This window comes from Salmo salar, chromosome 06 (genome assembly GCF_965601325.2).
Source record: "Salmo salar chromosome 06, fSalSal1, whole genome shotgun sequence".
NCBI classification, from domain to species: Eukaryota; Metazoa; Chordata; class Actinopteri; order Salmoniformes; family Salmonidae; genus Salmo; species Salmo salar.
Genome location: NC_138296.1, coordinates 80040078 through 80060292, shown reverse-complemented (window position 1 = coordinate 80060292; position 20215 = coordinate 80040078). Strand labels below are relative to the sequence as shown.

General features: G+C 42.7%; 1 protein-coding gene across 2 annotated transcripts in view; it reads left to right on the top strand.

Annotated features, from left to right (window-relative positions):
• The window catches only part of LOC106608081 (MAM domain-containing glycosylphosphatidylinositol anchor protein 2), a 396771-nt gene that overhangs the window by 136712 nt on the left and 239844 nt on the right, over positions 1-20215 (top strand). For both annotated transcript variants that reach the window (XM_014205779.3, XM_014205777.3), the window contains exon 3: positions 7436-7610. In XM_014205779.3, coding sequence (XP_014061254.3) covers positions 7436-7610 — 175 coding nt within the window. The remainder of the gene's footprint in view (positions 1-7435; positions 7611-20215) is intronic.

Here is a 20215-nt window from a genome sequence, read left to right as displayed (position 1 = left end):
CAAAACAAGGAATGTCTGCTATCTGAAAGGAAAGTATTCTTAAAGTTAGCAGCATTATAAAAAGCAACTTAGTTAACACACATATACTTTTATATTGTATGTGGAGTTGAACCCACAACTTTGGTGTTGCTACCAATATCCACAAAGCCACTGATCCATATTGACCTCACATGACATTGGAGTTTAATTGTCATTGTGAAGGTAATCTCTATAAAGTAATGTGTAGTATTTTATCATTATCGTACACCTAAAGACATCCCCATTACCAGACATACCTCACACTGGGCACAAATAAACTTCTATTCCACATTTATACAACGTCATTTTATTGAAATTATGTGGAAACAACATTGATTCAACATGTGTGTGCCCAGTTTTCTTGTCCTTCTCCCTAAGTAAGAACAAGCAGCTCCCTTGGTAGTACCCTGACTGAGACGTGTGAGAGACAGTTATAGCATCAGCGCCGCACAAAGTGAGCAAGCCAACTGTGACCTAAACAGGGCCATTGTTACCAATTTCACCAGCGTTTCATTATTTTCATGTCTATCAACATGCAACGCTCTTTAAATGACCAACATCCCCCTCAGACCCCCCACTGATGGAGACTGTGGCTCTCGTCCAACCAGATGTCCACTTTCTCACAGCGTGGGGTTCTCCATCCTGCGCCCACCTCCCCTTCAGGAAAATAGAGACAGTCAAATAATAAAATCTTACACACACACACACACACACACACTAAAAGGAATGTTAGATTGGAAGATTAATAGAACATTCTCCTTGGTGACATTCTGTTCCATACAGCATGTTGGCTTTTATTGTGAAGAGGGCACAACATGGGTTGTGTCCCAAACAGCACCCTATTCACTTTATAGTGCACTACTTTTGACCAGGGCCAATTGGGCTCTGGTCAAAAGCACTGCACTATGTAGGAAATCACGTTCCATTTGGGACGCAGCCAGGCAATTTTACTGGCTATCTCACGTACAGAAGCTTTCATTCTTACATTCACATATTCCACACTATGTAGGTGAACAGTGATAATGCAGAAGAACAATGTGTATTTGTTCATAGAGGATCAACCCTCTGAGCATCAGTTGCAAGGTCTTGCTATTAGAAACAAATCCTGGAAGTACCCAATGTACTCCAAAGAGATGCAATTATTAGCCTATTCATTATAAGCAACATTCAATTCGGCAGCATTGTACATTTGGCCGACTACTCACACTGAATTCTTCCACTGCTCTATCGTTAGCTACATCTCAGTCTGAATCTGTCATAATTGAAAGTCGTTTGTGATGACGTCGTTTGTGGTGAACGTCATCAGTGATTGGATCGTCTCTAACCAATCAGAGTATCAAAGCTAATTATGTACTTCGAAAACGCTGCTTCACCCACATGTGTTCTGGCCCTACCCGTTAGTTTCTGGGACCAATCAGATGGTCCGAATGTGTTCGCATTCTAGAGGGGTCGGAGAAGAAACGTTCATGGGCGTGGTGTGGCGTTTGGCTGGAGCAATGAGTCTGGGTAGCCAAGCAAAATTTACATAGCAACCATACCCACTGGAATCTAAGTTATGAAGATTTAAGTCAATGTTAAATTGTTTATCGATTGGCATTCACCATATTAAAAGTGTGTAAAAGGATTTAGCACAACTTTTTTGGGGTTCACCAAAACATTAAAATCTGACATAGACAGGTATTAGATTGGACTGTTTTCACTCAGCACCTGTGAAATAATGGCTGGAGTGACAGCCACTATGAGATGTAATTCCCATGATTGAGCCATCTTTCTCTCTCCCCTGAGGTATCTTCTGACCTGGACTCTGGCCTGCCTCCAGTCTGTATGCTCACACTGTGTTTGAGGACACAGTCTGACTATGCCAGCAACACCACTGAGCACACACACACACACACACACACACACACACACACACACACACACACACACACACACACACACACACACACACACACACAGAGAGAGAGAAAGAGAGACAGTAATCCCCCCCTCCCACACACACACACACTCAAACACACCATCACGCCAGCTACACCACAGAGTAAACACCCAACACCGCCCATTTCTGTTTCAATTATCTGCTGAGTCAAGTTCAGACAGGTGGGTAAGAGGGTCAGGTGGTTTAAATTTGCCGTATACAGCTATGAGTGTCAAGCAGGCTAGGGTCTAGCAGGCTAGCATCTGTGTCAGGGGGCCAAAGGCTGTAGAATAATATAGCTACTGTAGCTGGTGCCCTGGAGTGGGAAGATTGGGTATAGCTGCCCCCAGTATTGTATACTCATGGGAGGATATAGCTAAAGATATTGTAGTTTATCCAGGGGTTAGTTGTGGCCTGGAGTGTGGAGTGTGATCCTAGACACCCCCATTCTCCCTGGGCTATGGTACAGCCACTTGGATGGTTGTGTGGTTGGATGGTTGGATAGTTGGATTGTTCGATGGTTGAATAGTTGAATAGTTGGTTGGATGGATGGTTGGATATTCGTCTTCTGTTGTTTATGATTTGGTACCTGTTCATTTTGTGATTCAGACCTTTCAATCTTAGTTGAACTGAACAGTATTCCCTACGAGCAAAGACATTCAAAATAAGTATTTTGGGTTGAAAAGACATTGGAAATCAGTCAGTCTGTGATACTTACCCTTGTCTGTTTTTCTCTTGCCATTCTATTGTCATACTTGGCCACCAGTGGTGGAAAAGGTACTCAATTGTTATAATTGAGTAAAAGTAAAGATACCTTAATAGAAAATGCCTTAAGTAAAAGCAAAAGTTACCCAATAAAATAATACATGTCTAAAAGTTTGTAACGGTTGTTGTCGGAAGTTGAAGGAGTGGACCAAACTGCAGCGTGGTAAGTGTTCATGATTTTTATTATTCAATGAAACACTCGAACAAAAATAGCACTAAACGAAAAGCGCAGAGTTCTGTCAGGTACAGAATACAAAACAACTACCCACCAACACAGGTGGGAAAAGGCTACCTAAGTATGATTCCCAATCAGAGACAACGATAGACAGCTGCCTCTGATTGGGAACCCTACTCGGCCAAAACAAAGAAATAGATAACATAGAATGCCCACCCCACATCACACCCAGACCTACCCAAATAGAGAAATAAAATGGCTCTCTAAGGTCAGGGCGTGACAACAGTAGTGGAAAAAGTACTCAATTGTCATACTTGAGTAAAAGTAAATGCTATTCATCAATTCCTTATATTAAGCAAACCAGACCGTACAATTTTCTTGTTTTTAAAATGTACGGACAGACGGGCACACTTCAACACTCAAACATAATTTAGAAATGCAGTGTTTGTGTATAATCCGTCAGATCAGAGGCAGTGGGAATGTAGATGAAGGTGCATGAATTGGACACAACTTCTGTCCTGCCTGAGCATTCTAAATCTAACGAGTACTTTTTGGTGTCAGGGAATATGTATGGGAGTAAAAAGTAAACCTTTACAGGGCCTACCGAGTGGTGCAGTGGTCCAAGGCACTGCCGTGCTAGCTGTGCCTCTAGAGATTCTGAGTTTGAGTCCAGGCTTTGTCGCAGCCGGCCGCGACCGGGAGACCCATGGGGCGTCACACAATTGGCCCAGCGTCGTCCAGGTTAGGCTGGCAGGGATGTCCTTGTCCCATTCACCTCTCCTGAGTTTGTACGGGAGTTGCAGCAATGAGACAGGACTGTAACTACCAATTGGATACCACGAAAATGGGGTTAAACGTACATCTTTATTTTAGTGGAGTAAAAGTAAAAGTTGTCAAACATTTGAATAGTAAAGTACAGATACCCCAAAAAACAACTTACTTTACAGTATTTTTACTTAAGTACTTTACACCACAGTTGGCCACAGTTGGCTTTTTAGAGCCCTCTTACCTCTGACCACCTCCTTCAGAAACCTTGAGAGCTCAAAGATGGTAACAGTCCAAAGTTAGGACAGAGATGGGGGCGGGTACAGTGTTGCAGCGTGGGAGATCAACTGACGACGCATGCTCCGACATACAACCCCAGCATCACAACCACTGTCGCTGCACACATAACCATTAGCTGCTAGCTGTCACTGTGTGTTGTCCAACACTGCTGGGAGAGCAACTTTCCAATCAGGCAAATGTAGATTTTTTTATTAGAATTCTTTCAGCCTGTATAAGTCTATCCTCAGCCCTTAACCCTTAACCCTTAAGCACTGCCCTCTACATTATTAGAAAGAGCTACATGGGTATCAGCGAAATTGAAACTCAGCTTGGACTGAGCTACATGTATTATAATAACGCTAAATACACATTCATTCCTTTCAGATCTTCAATGCTTGTCTTAGAGCGAGAAGAGAAGAGAGGGTCAAGCTGTACTCCCAGACTTACTCTCACAATGCCCTGGTGGATAAACACAGAAAGACATACCCTAGCACTCAGACAGACAGACATACCCTAGCACCCAGACAGACAGACATACCCTAGCACCCAGACAGACAGACATACCCTAGCAACCAGACAGACAGACAAACCCTAGCACCCAGACAGACAGACAAACCCTAGCACCCAGACAGACAGACATACCCTAGCACCCAGACAGACAGACATACCCTACCATCCAGACAGACAGACATACCCTAGCACCCAGACAGACAGACATACCCTAGCACCCAGACAGACAGACATACCCTAGCACCCAGACAGACAGAAAAACCCTAGCACCCAGACAGACAGACATACCCTATCATCCAGACAGACAGACATACCCTATCTTCAGACAGACAGACATACCCTAGCAACCAGACAGACAGACATACCCTAGCACCCAGACAGACAGACATACACTAGCTCCCAGACAGACATACCCTAGCACCCAGGCAGACAGACATACCCAACCACCAGACAGACAGACATACCCTAGCCCACAGGCAGACAGACATACCCTAGCACCCAGGCAGACAGACATTCCCTAGCACCCAGGCAGACAGACATTCCCTATCATCCAGACAGACAGACATACCCTAGCACCCAGGCAGACAGACATACCCAACCACCAGACAGACAGACATACCCTAGCCCCCAAGCAGACAGACATACCCTAGCCCCCAGGCAGACAGACATACCCTAGCCCCCAGACAGACAGACATACCCTAGCACCCAGACAGACCCTAGCACCCAGGCAGACAGACATTCCCTAGCACCCAGACAGACAGACATACCCTATCATCCAGACAGACAGACATACCCTAGCACCCAGACAGACAGACATACCCCCACCCAGGCAGACAGACATTCCCTAGCACCCAGACAGACAGACAAACCCTAGCACACACACAAAGGAAGTTTAAAAGAAAGAGTGTAGAGCAAAATGGCTGTGGGGCTCCCGGAAAAACTTTCAAAGCTTCTCAGTAAGTCAGATGATGTGGTATACCGTCATGTGAAACAAACAGTACCACTTTCCCTTTGAAAACCACGGATGCTATTTGAATACACACTTCTTAGTGGCCCTCGAACAATACACTGATATTGGTGCTTTGCTGGAACTCAAAAGCTCTTTACACAAAAGGCAGAGGAGAGGAAATAAATGGGAGAATATAAGCTGGTAGAATACTGAATTGTGCTGAAGCCAGCTCTCTCTCTCTGTCTGTCTCAGTCTATATCTCTCTGTCTCTGTCTCTCTGACTTTCTCTCTCTCCCACTTTCTCTCTCTCACTTTTCTTCTCACTCTCTCACTGTCTCTCTTAGTATTTATGATGGTACTGTATCTGGAGGAGAAGTAAAGGAGAGGAAGGAGAAAGGATGGTGGAATGAGAATTCAGAGAACTATCTCATTTATGCTCATAACGTATTTAATAACTTCTGGGGAGAGTGCATGTTGTTGAACTTGTGCTTAACGCGTGTGGGTAAGATCTCTGAGTTTTAGTTCCCTTTTAATGTGACATATAAACTAAGGCTAGTTTATCCAACATACAAAGACTGTGGCTAGTTAGTTTGTTCTTCCCCCACTGTGAACAATAGCCTGAGGCCAGAGAAGGACTGTTGTCAGGCTAATAATAAAGTCCATGGCTACATTCATCTGAAGTCTGTTCTCTCTGTCTCTGACTCTGGCCTCTAGCTTGGACAACAGATGGAATGTTAGGGTTTGAACCCCACTCTGATGCATCACACACAGACACACACATACACTGTAGCCTCGTTATTGTGTTACTATTTCCTTTTCTAGAAAAAAAATGTTGTGCTTTTTATTTCTGAATTGTTAGGAAAGACCTCGTAAATAAGCATTTCAGGGTAAAAAGTCTACATTTGTTGTATTCGGCGTATGTGACAAATAACATTTGATTTCACACTAACACACACTAACAAAACAGAGGTGATAATGATATGCTGCGTAGCTCTCTCTCTCTCTCTCTCTCTCTCTCTCTCTCTCTCTCTCTCTCTCTCTCTCTAAAGCCCTTTGACATAGTCCAGAGTGGAAGCTGAACATGGGATAGGACCCACATCCAATACAACAGAACAGCTATCTCCATTCCATGATATCTCCATCAAATGGGATTCTAGCAGTCTCCGATACGACGATATCTCTAGCGTATGCATTCCTATTGAATTCCAATGTGCTTCTGCTCCCTCTCTGCTCACACAGACAGCAGAGATATGTTGTATGTGTTGACTGTGGAGGCAAAACAAGTCTGTGTGTGTGTTAGTGAGCACTTATGTGCATACATACAGTACTTACACGTGTGGGTATGCTGTCGCTTAGCAAATCCAGTCTATCTCTGGGGTGATATAGCAGTAGCTTAAAAAAAAGAGATGAATTAACCCCTATGTTCAGTGGTTCTGTCTCTGTCAGCCTCGGGGCATGACCCTGCACCACCTGTCCAGGCTTTAATGAGAACGGGAGAGAGACAAAGATGATGGAGGGTCAATTACACCTCCATGTTGTAGACCAGAGGAATGAACTGAACGCTAGTTCACCTTTCATTACCACCCCCTGCTACCAGGTTAAGGGTGTTGCACCAGTTAGTGAAAGACAGTGAAGTTGTGATTGAGGGTTTTACTCTAACAGATAGAGATATCAGATCTTCTTTGAGGAGAGGAAGAGTCAGACAGTGTATTAGATGTGGTTGTAATGAGAAGATGAAATTGGTAGAGAGTAGAGACTCACCTTTCCAGGGCTGAAAGAGGTTAACAGAAATGTGTAGTATATTTGAGGTTTTATATATTTGAGGTTTTTAAAAGGCTTCTGAAGTTTGTAATTTCCACTTTGAAATTTCAGACTTGATTTTTCCTTACGGAAAATGTATCAACCCCTACAAAAATCTCCATTAATTATCATCCACATAATAATAAAACATTTCTGTTGCTGCAGGATTATTTTCCTGCTGTAGCAAACTGGCTCAAATTAAGATCCTACATCTGTAAGTCATCTAAACAACCATGTGTCCTATTTCCTCCACCAGATCCGGTGGACCAAGACAGCAGGCAGTGTGTCTGACCGCTTCCAGGACTCGAGTGTGTTTAACGAGACACTGCACATCACCAAGATCCAGAGACACCAAGGGGGACGCTACTACTGCAAGGCTGAGAACGGCCTGGGCTCCCCGGCCATCAAGTCCATACGGGTCGACGTCTACTGTAAGTGCTGCAAATTACCATCAGACACAGTGGTTGAGCCAACATTGTTTTCTTGTTATCTCAATGTTGCATCAAATCCAAAGTGACTAGTTAGTATACAGCTCTAGTTTCATTTTCAACTAGATTTCAACCACAAGGTTTGGTTTTTCCTCTGAGTACATTTTTTATTTTTGTATTTAACCTTTGTTTAACCTGTTATGGCTAGGGGGCAGTATTTTCACAGCCGGATAAAAAATGTACCCGATTTAATCTGATTATTACTCCTGCCCAGAAACTAGAATATGCATATAATTATTAGCTTTGGATAGAAAACACTCCAAAGTTTCTAAAACTGTTTGAATGGTGTCTGTGAGTATAACAGAACTCATTTGGCAGGCCAAAACCTGAGAAGATTCCATGCAGGAAGCGCCCTGTCTGACAATTTCTTGCCCTTCTTGATTATCTCTATCCATTACAGGGGATCTCTGCTGTTACGTGACACTTCCTACGGCTCCCATGGGCTCTCAGAAGGCGGCAAAAAGCTGAATCGTGGCTTTGCAGGCTCTGGCTGAAAAAAAGTAGCGCGTTTGGATAGTGGCTGGTCACAGTACTGTGAGACTCAGGCGCGTGCCCGAGTCGACCCCATGCTTTGTTTTCTTTCGTCTTTTTACCTAAAAGCAGATTCCCGGTCGGAATATTATCGCTTTTTTTGCGAGAAAAATGGCATAAAAATTGATTTAAACAGCGGTTGACATGCTTCGAAGTACGGTAATGGAATATTTAGACATCTTTTGTCACGAAATGTGCCATGCTCGTGACCCTTATTTACACTTCGGATAGTGTCTTGAACGCACGAACAAAATGCCGCTATTTGGATATAACTATGGATTATTTTGAACCAAACCAACATTTGTTATTGAAGTAGCAGTCCTGGGAGTGCATTCTGACGAAGAACACCAAAGGTAATCAAACTTTTCTAATAGTAAATCGGAGTTTGGTCAGGGCTAAACTTGGTGGGTGTCTAAATAGCTAGCCGTGATGGCTGGGCTATCTACTCAGAATATTGCAAAATGTGCTTTCACCGAAAAGCTATTTTAAAATCGGACACCTCGATTGCACAAAGGAGTTCTGTATCTATAATTCTTAAAATAATTGTTATGTTTTTTGTGAACGTTTATCATGAGTAATTTAGTAAATTCACCGGAGGTTTGCGGGGGGGTATGCTAGTTCTGAACGTCACATGCTAATGTAAAAAGCTGGTTTTTGATATAAATATGAACTTGATTGAACAAAACATGCATGTATTGTATAACATAATGTCCTAGGTGTGTCATCTGATGAAGATCATCAAAGGTTAGTGCTGCATTTTGCTGTGGATTTGTTTTTTGTGACATTATATGCTAGCTTGAAAGGAGAGTCTTGTCTTTAAAATGGTGTAAAATAGTCATATGTTTGAAAAATGGAAGTTTTGGGGTTTTTGAGGAATTTGTAATTCGCGCCACGCCTATCATTGGATATTGGAGCAGGTGTTCCGCTAGCGGAACGTCTAGATGTAAGAGGTTAACCTAGATGTAAGAGGTTAACCTCTAACATCTAGACGTTCCGCTAGCTGAACACCTCTCCTTTATCTAACCACACTGTCCGATTTCAAAAAGGCTTTACAGCGAAAGCAAAACATTAGATTATGTCAGCAGAGTACCCAGCCAGAAATAATCAGACACCCATTTTTCAAGCTAGCATAGAATGTCACATAAACCCAAATCACAGCTAAATGCAGCACTAACCTTTGATGATCTTCATCAGATGACAATCTTAGGACATTATGTTATACAATACATGCATGTTTTGTTCAATCAAGTTCATATTTATATCCAAAAACCAGCTTTTTACATTAGCATGTGACGTTCAGAACTAGCATACCCCCCGCAAACTTCCGGTGAATTTACTAAATTACTCATGATAAACGTTGACAAAATACATAACAATTATTTTAAGAATTATAGATACAGAACTCCTTTGTGCAATCGAGGTGTCCGATTTTAAAATAGCTTTTCGGTGAAAGCACATTTTGCAATATTCTGAGTAGATAGCCCAGCCATCACGGCTAGCTATTTTGACACCCACCAAGTTTAGCCCTGACCAAACTCCGATTTACTATTAGAAAAGTTTGATTACCTTTGGTATTCTTCGTCAGAATGCACTCCCAGGACTGCTACTTCAATAACAAATGTTGGTTTGTTCAAAATAATCCATAGTTATATCCAAATAGCGGCGTTGTGTTCGTGCGTTCAAGACACTATCCAAGGGTGACGAAGGGTTACGCGCCCGACGCGTTTCGTGACAAAAAATTTCTAAATATCCCATTACCGTACTTCGAAGCATGTCAACCGCTGTTTAAAATACATTTTTATGCCATTTTTCTCGTAAAAAAGCGTTAATATTCCGACCGGGAGTGGTGGTTTTCGTTCAAAGAGAGAGAAAGTAAACATGGAGTTGACTCGTGCACGAGCCTCAGTCTCATAGTACTCTGACCGGCCACTATCCAAACGCGGTAATGTTTTTCTGCCAGGGCCTGCAAAGCCACGATTCAGCTTTTTGCCGCCTTCTGAGAGCCCATGGGAGCCGTAGGAAGTGTCACGTAACAGCAGAGATCCCCTGTTTTGGATAGAGATAATCAAGAAAGCCAAGAAATGGTCAGACAGGGTACTTCCTGTACAGAATCTTCTCAGGTTTTGGCCTGCCAAATGAGTTCTGTTATACTCACAGACACCATTCAAACAGTTTTAGAAACTTTGGAGTGTTTTCTATCCAAAGCTAATAATTATATGCATATTCTAGTTTCTGGGCAGGAGTAATAATCAGATTAAATCGGGTACGTTTTTTATCCGGCCGTGAAAATACTGCCCCCTATCCATAACAGGTTAACTAGGCAAGTCAGTTAAGAACAAATTATTATTTACAATGACAGCCTAGGAACAGTGGGTTAACTGCCTTGTTCAGGGGCAGAACAACAGATTTTTACCTTGTCAGCTTGGGGAATCGATCTTGCAACTGTTCGGTTACTGTCCCAACACTCTAACCACTAGGGTACCTGCCGCCCCACAATGCTTTCTTTCCAGAGGTGCTTTGGTGATGCTCTGCGTATCCAGATTGTTGATTAAATTAAAAAGGCACTTTATTGTCATGTTGTGTCAATCCCGGCCCCATAAAATGGAAATGTCTGTTGGGATCCATTAAACTGAATGGCCATACACTGTTATTGTTTTTATTGATCGGCCATTGATTGTCCTGCTCACCTCATCAATTGATGAGTGGTGAAGACACACGTCAGTGCACTTCCATCACAGCTACAACCCCCCTCCAGGCTGTGCCTCTGCACTACGACTCCAGTTACTATGAGTTCACTCAGAATTTTAAAGGGTGTGAACAGGTGTGGTTTTGCATAAATATCCAATGACAATGTCTGTAAGAGTGTAAGAGAAACAGCTTGCAAGGTGTGTTATTTGTAACACAGTTACCAACATCTGATGCAGTGTAAACATTCTATGTGAACCAGCATTGCCATTTTCCTCTATCTTCAGACTGCACTTGATTGAGTTGGGGTCCTAGACTAGACATTCTTTGTGTTTTTGTTGGAGAAACTGTACAGTGGCTAACAGTCTTAACAACCCAACCCAGTAGGTTCCAGCCGAGCCAAACCCAGTAGGTTCCAGTCGAGCCAAACCCAGTAGATTCCAGTCGAGCCAAACCCAGTAGGTTCCAGTCGAGCCAAACCCAGTAGGTTCCAGTCTAGCCAAACCCAGTAGGTTCCAGCCGAGCCAAACCCAGTAGGTTCCAGTCGAGCCAAACCCAGTAGGTTCCAGTCGAGCCAAACCCAGTAGGTTCCAGTCGAGCCAAACCCAGTAAGTTCCAGTCGAGCCAAACCCAGTAGGTTCCAGCCGTGCCAAACCCAGTAGGTTCCAGCCGTGCCAAACCCAGCAGGTTCCAGTCGAGCCAAACCCAGTAGGTTCCAGCCGAGCCAAACCCAGTAGGTTCCAGCCTAGCCAAACCCAGTAGGTTCCAGCCGTGCCAAACCCAGCAGGTTCCAGCCTAGCCAAACCCAGCAAGTTCCAGCCTAGCCAATCCCAGCAAGTTCCAGCCTAGCCAAACTAGCCATTACAATAGTGAGGTCTGATTGGAGTTGTCCGGGGCACCTTCTTTAGCTGCAATCCACAACTCCACAGAGGTGCACTTAAATGAAGGATGGTTGCTCTGGTCTGAACCCTAGACAAGCAAAAATCATCTGTCCCAGCCAAACCAACTACAAGCACTTAAAACCAGCATTTTCCCTTCCGTAACATCACTGCAAGTGATTAACTTTTGGGCTTGTGTTCTCCTCTTCTCCCACTCTCTCTGTGTTGCAGAACACAGAGCAGTCTGCAGTGCTGTCTCTGTCTCTCCTCTCTGCATCTCCTCTCTGCCTCTCCTCTCTCCTCTCTGCCTCTCCTCTCTCCTCTGCCTCTCCTCTGTCTCGATCTCTCTCCTCTGTCTCGATCTCTCTCCTCTGTCTCGATCTCTCTCCTCTGTCTCGCCTCTCGGCCTCTCGTCTCGGCCTCTCGTCGGCCTCTGCTTTTGCTTCAGCTTTTGCTTCTGCCTCTGCTTTTGCTTCTGCTTCTGCTTTTGCCTCTTCTCTCCTCTCTTCTTCTCTTCTCTCCTCTCCTCTCATTTTCTCGTTAAGGCAGGGGTTAAGAAAAAACACTTTCATCTGACATCCATAGCATCTCTTCCATCTGCCAATCACTCTTGTCAGTCTGTCACAACGGGCAGGGTCTGTCTGTCAGTGTGGCTGGTGTTTAGCCACATCGTCGCCAAGGCTCTTTCTGTGCCTGTTCTCTCTTTCCTTCTGTCTCCATTTCCCCTTTCTATTTCCCTCTCTCTCTCCTTTCTCTCTCTCTCTCTCTGTTTCCCTCCCTGTCTCCTCTTGGTCCCTGCATGTCTGTGTGACTCTCAGTCGTTGTACCTGTATATTAGTTCTGACGTGAGCAAGGGCTTTGGAATAGGTGATGGTTAGAAAGCTTGGAACTTGGAAGGAGGGGGAAGTAGTGACTTTCTTTCTCTCCTTGGCTCCTTTCCTTCATCTGCTCTGGACTGCCATATTTGCTTTGTGGTGGATGTCTAACGAACATGTGCTTTCTCCTGTCCAGTTCTTCCACACTGTTGATTGTAAACTATTGAGACATACAATAGACCCTGGACAGACAGTGACTAACATCCCAGTGTCACTGGTTTAGCATGATAACAGTATGATTACCAAAGTTGACCAGTGGCCATTTTGAATCCTCTCTGGTTTGCCATGGCATTGTTTACAGTTTAATGGATGGTGAATCCTGAATGGGCAGCGTGGGAGGGATGCTTAACCTATCAGACACATCAGCTGTGACATCCAGACCATCATTCAACCAATGATGTCATCCAATGCTTTCACTAGTTGCCTCCCAGTCCAATGATGTCTTGAGTTGTGCTCTCCAGAAAAACTCTCTGTTTAACCTTTTACTGCAGTGGGCTAAATCAGGGTCACACACAGTGATTATTGGTAGTCTTTAACAAAATGACTTTGAAGCTAAAGTATACACCTCACAAACATTGGCTCAAACAAAGAAGACACCTGTACCATGTCAGATATAGAGTTGAAATGTATTACATTTTGCGTTTGCATCCCAATATTACACTTTATATACATCACAGAAGACTGAAATATAACAAAACTGTTTGACATGGAAACACCAGATTTGAGTTTTTAAAAATCAAACAAATTGTATTGGTCACATACACATGGTTAGCAGATGTTATTGCGAGTGTAGCGAAAGTAATTTAACAATTCCACAACAACTACCTAATACACACAAATCTAAGTAAAGGGATGGAATAAGAATACGTACATATACATATATGGATGAGCGATGACCGAGCGGCATAGGCAAGATGCAATAGATGGTATAGAATACAATATATACATATGAGATTAGTAATGCAAGATATGTAAACATTATTAAAGTGGCATTATTAAAGTGACTAGTGATCCATTTATTAAAGTGGCCAATGATTTCGAGTCTGTATATAACATTCCACTAATGAGGCCAAACGGGGCACTTTTGGTAATTGACTGCAGGAAAGGACTACTAGAAGTTGATGAAAAGGGAATCGATCAAGTATCGAAGACATGGTACAGTACTTTCAAGTACATGAGCCTTTCAAGCTTGATTTCCTCAAGTACTGTACTTGTAGGTTTCCTATTTATCATTGAGTATACACTAAATACTGTATGTAATGCTATGGCCTTCATATTGTAGAGCCTTTAAAACACAACTCTATAGGACATTATTAAAGCAGCAGCAGCGTTTAAAGAGTTACATGCTGACCACATTGCTCACGTCACGCGAGCGTTGCAAAATACATTTGCACATACATGTTATTCAATCATTGCACCCACACTGCAAGCCAACGAGCGTCTGCGTTGCCAGGCACTAAAATAGAAGTTGCTTCTATTTGTGACACAGAACGCGATGCAAGTCCTGCTTTTCCCATCTCCTCATTGGCTTTTAAAAGCATATACCCACGTGCCATCTTCTCATTGGTTATACCCACATGGGTGATTGAAAGATGAACTGAGGTCGGTAATACACCTTATTATGAAAGTTAGAAGAAAAGGCCTGGAAGGAGGAGAGATGACTAGAAATGATTTGGTTGACTGTTTTATCTGTGGATTAATTGTCAGAGTAGAGGTCCTTGTGCATTTCAGGTAAAATAACAACTCAATGTTTATATCCCAGGACAAATTAGCTAGCAACAGCAAGCTAGCTAGCTAAATAGGACAAATTAGCTAGCAACAGCAAGCTAACTAGCTAAATTGCCATAAATGTTTAATGCTTTTTGACCTGTCCCCAAATTAATATAATTAGTTCAGAGTTTGTTTTGATATTTCAACCTGCGTGTCGGTATTGCGTTTGGTGTGGGGGGACAAAATCCATTTGCGCACGTTGGCGCATGCGGACACACGCACGGGTCCAATTTGGGCATGGTGTTAGACCGATGACGCCCTTGTCTCTGGCCTTGTAGTCCATATGTACTTCATTAGCTGGGTGTTGTGTTGCACATCCAGCACAAACATAGTGGATTTCTCCTGGTAAATGCTATTGCTGTCACCCAGGGGTGAATGTAATTGATGTGCCTCTTTTGCAGCTCTCGCTATTTTTAGTGCTTTGCAGCCTTGTTTTTTAATTAGCATTTCAATTGCTATTTGGGCGCCAGGGCTCAACAACAACACCTTGAAAAATTGTGTTGACTCGGATTTTCAGATGTTGTGTGGGTGTGTTTTTACTCAAAATGTCTTTAGACTACCCAGAAATCAAATCAAACTTTATTTGTCACATGCGCCAAATACAGCAAGTGTAGACTTTACCGTGAAATACTTACTTAAATGTAACCGCTAGTAAGGATGGCTACTATAGGGATACAAGTCAGAGAATGACAGGGCTTTATTTTTCGGTGGGAATTTAGGAGGGCTGCCATTTCAATGTGAATTTAGTCTTTGTTCTGTTCTTAAAAAAAAAAAAAAAATTATATTGATTTTCCTTCCTAGTCCTGAAACCAGAGGGCTTATTTTCAATTTAGAGTTGAAATATTTCCCGATTTATTTGTTCATACATACATACTTATAAAATCAATGTGTGCTCCTTTCCTAACCGTTCACCTTCCAAAGAGACTGCTGGATCCGCCATGACAACGTCCAATAGACATTAAATTCAATGAAATGATGGAAGGAAAGAGAGAAAGGTAGAATTCTCTGGACGCATTGCCTAGGTTTGAAAATAAATGAAATGAAAGAAGGGAGGACAAAGAATGAAAAAAGGAGGAAGAATTCTATGGTAGAAGTATTGCCAACTCAAAAGGACAGACAACAGCAGGATGGGTAATTAACTTACCTCTGTAGCCCAGAGGAGCTGATATTAGCCCTGGCAGGCCTAGCAGGCACAGCAGTAACTCATTTAAAATACCCACCCCATCTAAGCACATTTCTACCTGCTGGTGCTTCAGAAGATGTGTTTGTCCATAGTGAGGTCTGCAGGGACAGATGCCCACTCAGAAGTTAATAAAAAACTCCCTACCGTCCTTCCGTTGATCGATTGGTAGCTTTGCTGTTCCTAAGAACTTAAGAGCCTCTTCTTCCTCAGTTCCTTGAAGGGTCCATCTATTACAATGTTTTTCATTTCATCTGGGCTGTAAGTGTGGTATTGCTGTGTCTGAGACTGCATTGACGTACCTAGTAGAGAAAGTTCTATAGCGTTGCAGCAGGGGCTTATAGATGGCTTTAAGGACTTCACATCCCCAATGTAATACATTTCTGATGTGAAAAGAGTCCAATGGACTCCAATGAAGTACAAACGACTCAAGTACTTCACCTGTGCCCATGTGTTTAACAGGAGTTAGAGAGCATGTACTTGTATATTGGGACTGAAAAACTTTATTGCACTGATATTGAGTTTGCACTTTTACAGAGTCCACTTGTCAGGAATCAACAGTATATACCACCAATTTGACAATGGAGGTAGTTTCAGGACTCTTTAAAGTGGATGAATAATCAAATTACGATTTTTACACTGGAGGCTGCTGTGGCCCTATGAGTCCCCAACCAATCAGTGACCCTTTTGTCACTCTCCTTTGGATAGTTCCATACACAACCCATTACTCATCTTTAACAGGCTTCTTATTGTCTCAGCCTCAAATGTTCATTGGTCTCAGAGCTGAAATAAACTCTGTGTGTGATTTAACTTTGGCCAACAAACTGAAAACGCTGCCAGGAATGTTGTATCTTCAGCTGGCTAAGTCCAATTCAACACAGAGAGTGGTTGATAAATGAAAGATCTTAAGGGATGGATCGAAATTTACAGAATGGATACCTGGAGGAAAATGGGGGAGGGTCATGCTTTTTCAATTTTAGTCAAGGGGAGGGTTTAGTATTTTTGTAATCTAGTCCAACAGATGGTCATGTAATTTGTAATTGATGAAATTACAATATTTCTGTGTTTTAGAATTAGTTGCTTTTAGGCTACATATCAATGTGTGCCCGATGACGCCCCTCGTCTCTGATTCTCTGCAGGGCGCGCAATATCTGCTCCTATAGGCTATTTAATGAAATGATCCACAGTCTATAGGCTATAGGCTACAAAGTGCATGCTCTGAGTTAAATTTATAAGAAAATTCACTTCCTTCCTGAGTCTTTTGTGCTGCTGGGATGGTGTAAATAAAACTAGGCTGCATTGCACACTGCAATGGATATTCCATTCCTGAGCCCTGGCTTGCTCTGCTCTTGATGATAAAAACTTGTTTTGTGCTGCCTAACCAATGCTGTGCTGTGTAGGCCTACAGTGGCAGTTCAGGAGGAGAGTCAAATAAGTCTTCAGAAAATAATTTTTGATTAGGCCTCTTCCCAAAAATGTGATATCTTCCGCTCCAACTAGCCTATAGCCTATGTTCTGTTCAGTTTGAGAAGGAGAGCGCGAAGAGGAGAAGGAGGACCGGAGGTCAACTTTGACAGCTTGCTACTACTATCGTTTATTTTAATAAAAACAATATGTTTCTTGCCCATGATGTATTTATCAGAGTTATTAACCTCACAATAAGCCAGATTGCAATAACTTATATTGGGGTGCTGAAACTTGAAGCAGCATCTGCGGCACAATCAATCGGAAATGGACAGCTCATGGGGCTGAAAGTAGGCAAATTCGGGTAAGCATAATTAATTTAAACCGTCTTAATTTTAATTAGACTTCACTAACAACAAGAGGGCTTTGTGTTGGAGCCTATTTCTTCTTATTTAAGAAATAGTTTGACAGATGAAATTAGGCTATAGGCTGCTATATCCATAGATTTGTCTGCCAATTCCTCTACCATGCACTCTTTAACTAGCCTACTTCTGTGTCAGTGAAGGGCTGTTAAGGGTTGGAAGAACTTGACTGGCCTGCACAGAACCCTAACCTCAACCCCATCAAACACCTTTGGGATGAATTGTAACGCTGACTGTGAGCCAGGCCTAATCGCCCAAAATCAGTGCCCGACCTCGCTAATGCTCTTGTGGCTGAATGGACGCAAGTCCCAACAGAAATGTTCCAACATCGAGTGGAAAGCCTTACCAGAAAAGTGGAGGTTGTTATAGAAGTAAAGGGTGGACCAACTCCATATTAATGCCCATGATTCTGGAATGAGATGTTCGACGAGCAGCTGTACACAATGTGTAACAAAAACATGTCATGTACACATAATGTAGGCCTATCTCTCTGTCCATTCTTAGCCTGTAATTTCTGTAATTTGTGTTGAATTAAAAAAGATTCTGGTAATATGTAAAAGTATGTAGAATTGCATGAAACTTTTATAAAAGACCATTTTTTCTCGGGCCTGCAAATACAATGATAGATTCATGCAATGTTTTATTATAAAAGGTGTCTTTCCACTCCTACTCCTGTCCACAATGGTCTGTGATCCCACAACCTTCTGTCCCACAGCCCTGTGTGCTATCAAAATTCCTGCCGTTGCCAACTAATGCCTACAGGACAAAGACCAGCTTCTAAAACAGCATATTTAAGGCTTTGGTCTGTCGAAAAAAGTGAGGGTAAACGGTAGGCATGTTCTCTGCTATCCACTTTATGTTCCTGGTATAGGGGTGGGGCACTTTTTTTTTCAACCATTCAGGGAGGATTTAGGTCAATAATATTTTGCTGAAGGGAGGGTCATCCATTTTAATTTCAGAGACGTCTTCACTCCCTAAGCTAAAACAACCATGAAGCTAAAAAACTACTGTTTGACTATCTGAAATGCTGTGCTTAACCACATCTGCATGAATAATCACATTAATATGAGGAGCATAAAAAAACTTATTTCTGATATTTGTACAGCTGCTAACAATATGCTAGCAGCTGATAGCTAGCTATTATGGAGCTATGTAACATCTAACGCTAATATTAGCTCGCTAGCTAATGTTAGCTATTATGGAGCTATGAAACGGAGCTATGGTATTTTTTATTTAACCTTTATTTAACTAGGCAAGTCAGTATCCCCGAGCAAACTAAGTGAAAAATCTGTCGATGTGCCCTTGTAATTCACTAAAAGTGTCTGCTAAATGACTCAAATGTAATTTAACCCCTGCCTCTGTCACTTTAGGCCCAGGCTGTGTGGTACAAAGGTGAATGGTGGTACTTGGGGCAGACACATTCCCTCTTTGGACATGCTCTCCCTCTTCCTCCTCCTCTGCTTCCTCCTCCCCCTCTTCCTCCTCCTCACCCCCTCCTCCTCATGATCTACGTCTTCCTTTCTACACTCTCTCTCTCTCTTTTCTCTCCTCTTCTCTCCTCTCCTCTCCTTCCTCTTCACGCTCCTCTTCCTGTCTCTCTCCCTCTACTCTCCTCTCCCTCCCCTCCCCTTCACTTTCCTTTTCCTCTCTCGCTCCACTCCTCCCTCCTCACTCCACATTTCTATCCCTCCAATCATCTCTAAGTCCTCTTTCTCCATGCCTTTTGCTTCTGAGCCCAGACACACCACATCACTTCCCTCACCTTTCACTGACCTAGAGGAACAGAGGACCAGAGGGAGAGGAGAGGAGCAACAAATAGGATATAATTGTGGTCAGGAACATTTTCTCTCTCTCACACTATCTCTCTCTTCCTTCCTCTCTTTCTTTTTCTCAACTATACACACACTCTCTTCCTAATAATCACCTCTCAGGGGTTTCCATAATAAATTGTGTGATTCCACACACACACTCTCTTTCTCTCTCTCTAGCCTCCAATCAACTCTCGCTTTCTTGCCTGACAGACCAACTACAGAGTTTGCCAATGTTAGCTGATTATTTATGAAGCTAGGACAGTTTCCAAATGAATTACATCGGTAGAAACAGGACAAAACAAGCAACATGTTAGCTGGCTATGTAAACAAATATGCAACTCAATATTCATATGAGCTCCACTGCTCTGGCATCTACCCTAACACGACAGCTGTTAAATAATAGGAAAACGAGCAATGTATAGCCTATGAATATCTGCACCTAGCAAACATGACAACCCATAACTTAAGCCCAACAGATAAACACAAATTACTCAAGCCTTCATTTCAGTGGGTAGTTAGCTGGTTGTCTGTATGGCTAGTTAGTGAAAGTGACAGCAGAGGTTTACGCTTCGTGAGTGCAGAACAAATTTACTGCTACTCACAACTTTTCTTGCCTGACAGACTAGCTAGCTAGCTATAGCAAGCAGCTTGGGCCTTTTCCACATGAATTACATCGGTAGAAACAAGACCAACCACCAACTAGTTAGCTGACTACATGCAGCTACACACTGCAACTATTTACATGAGATAGAGAGCTCCACCGGTGATGTACTAGTCTATACCAACCAAGTGATCATGACAGGACTTGCTAATCTGAGAGCTATTCCCCACGTTTCACGTCATCAAACATAGACAACACCAAACATATATATCTGCTGTTTATTTATTTCACTCACCTCGACATCATCGCTTTTCAAATTGCAAGGACGTGTCTGAATTTGTATCACCAACCAATATACAGTAGATACAGCCTCTTTCACAGTGAAAAGTCG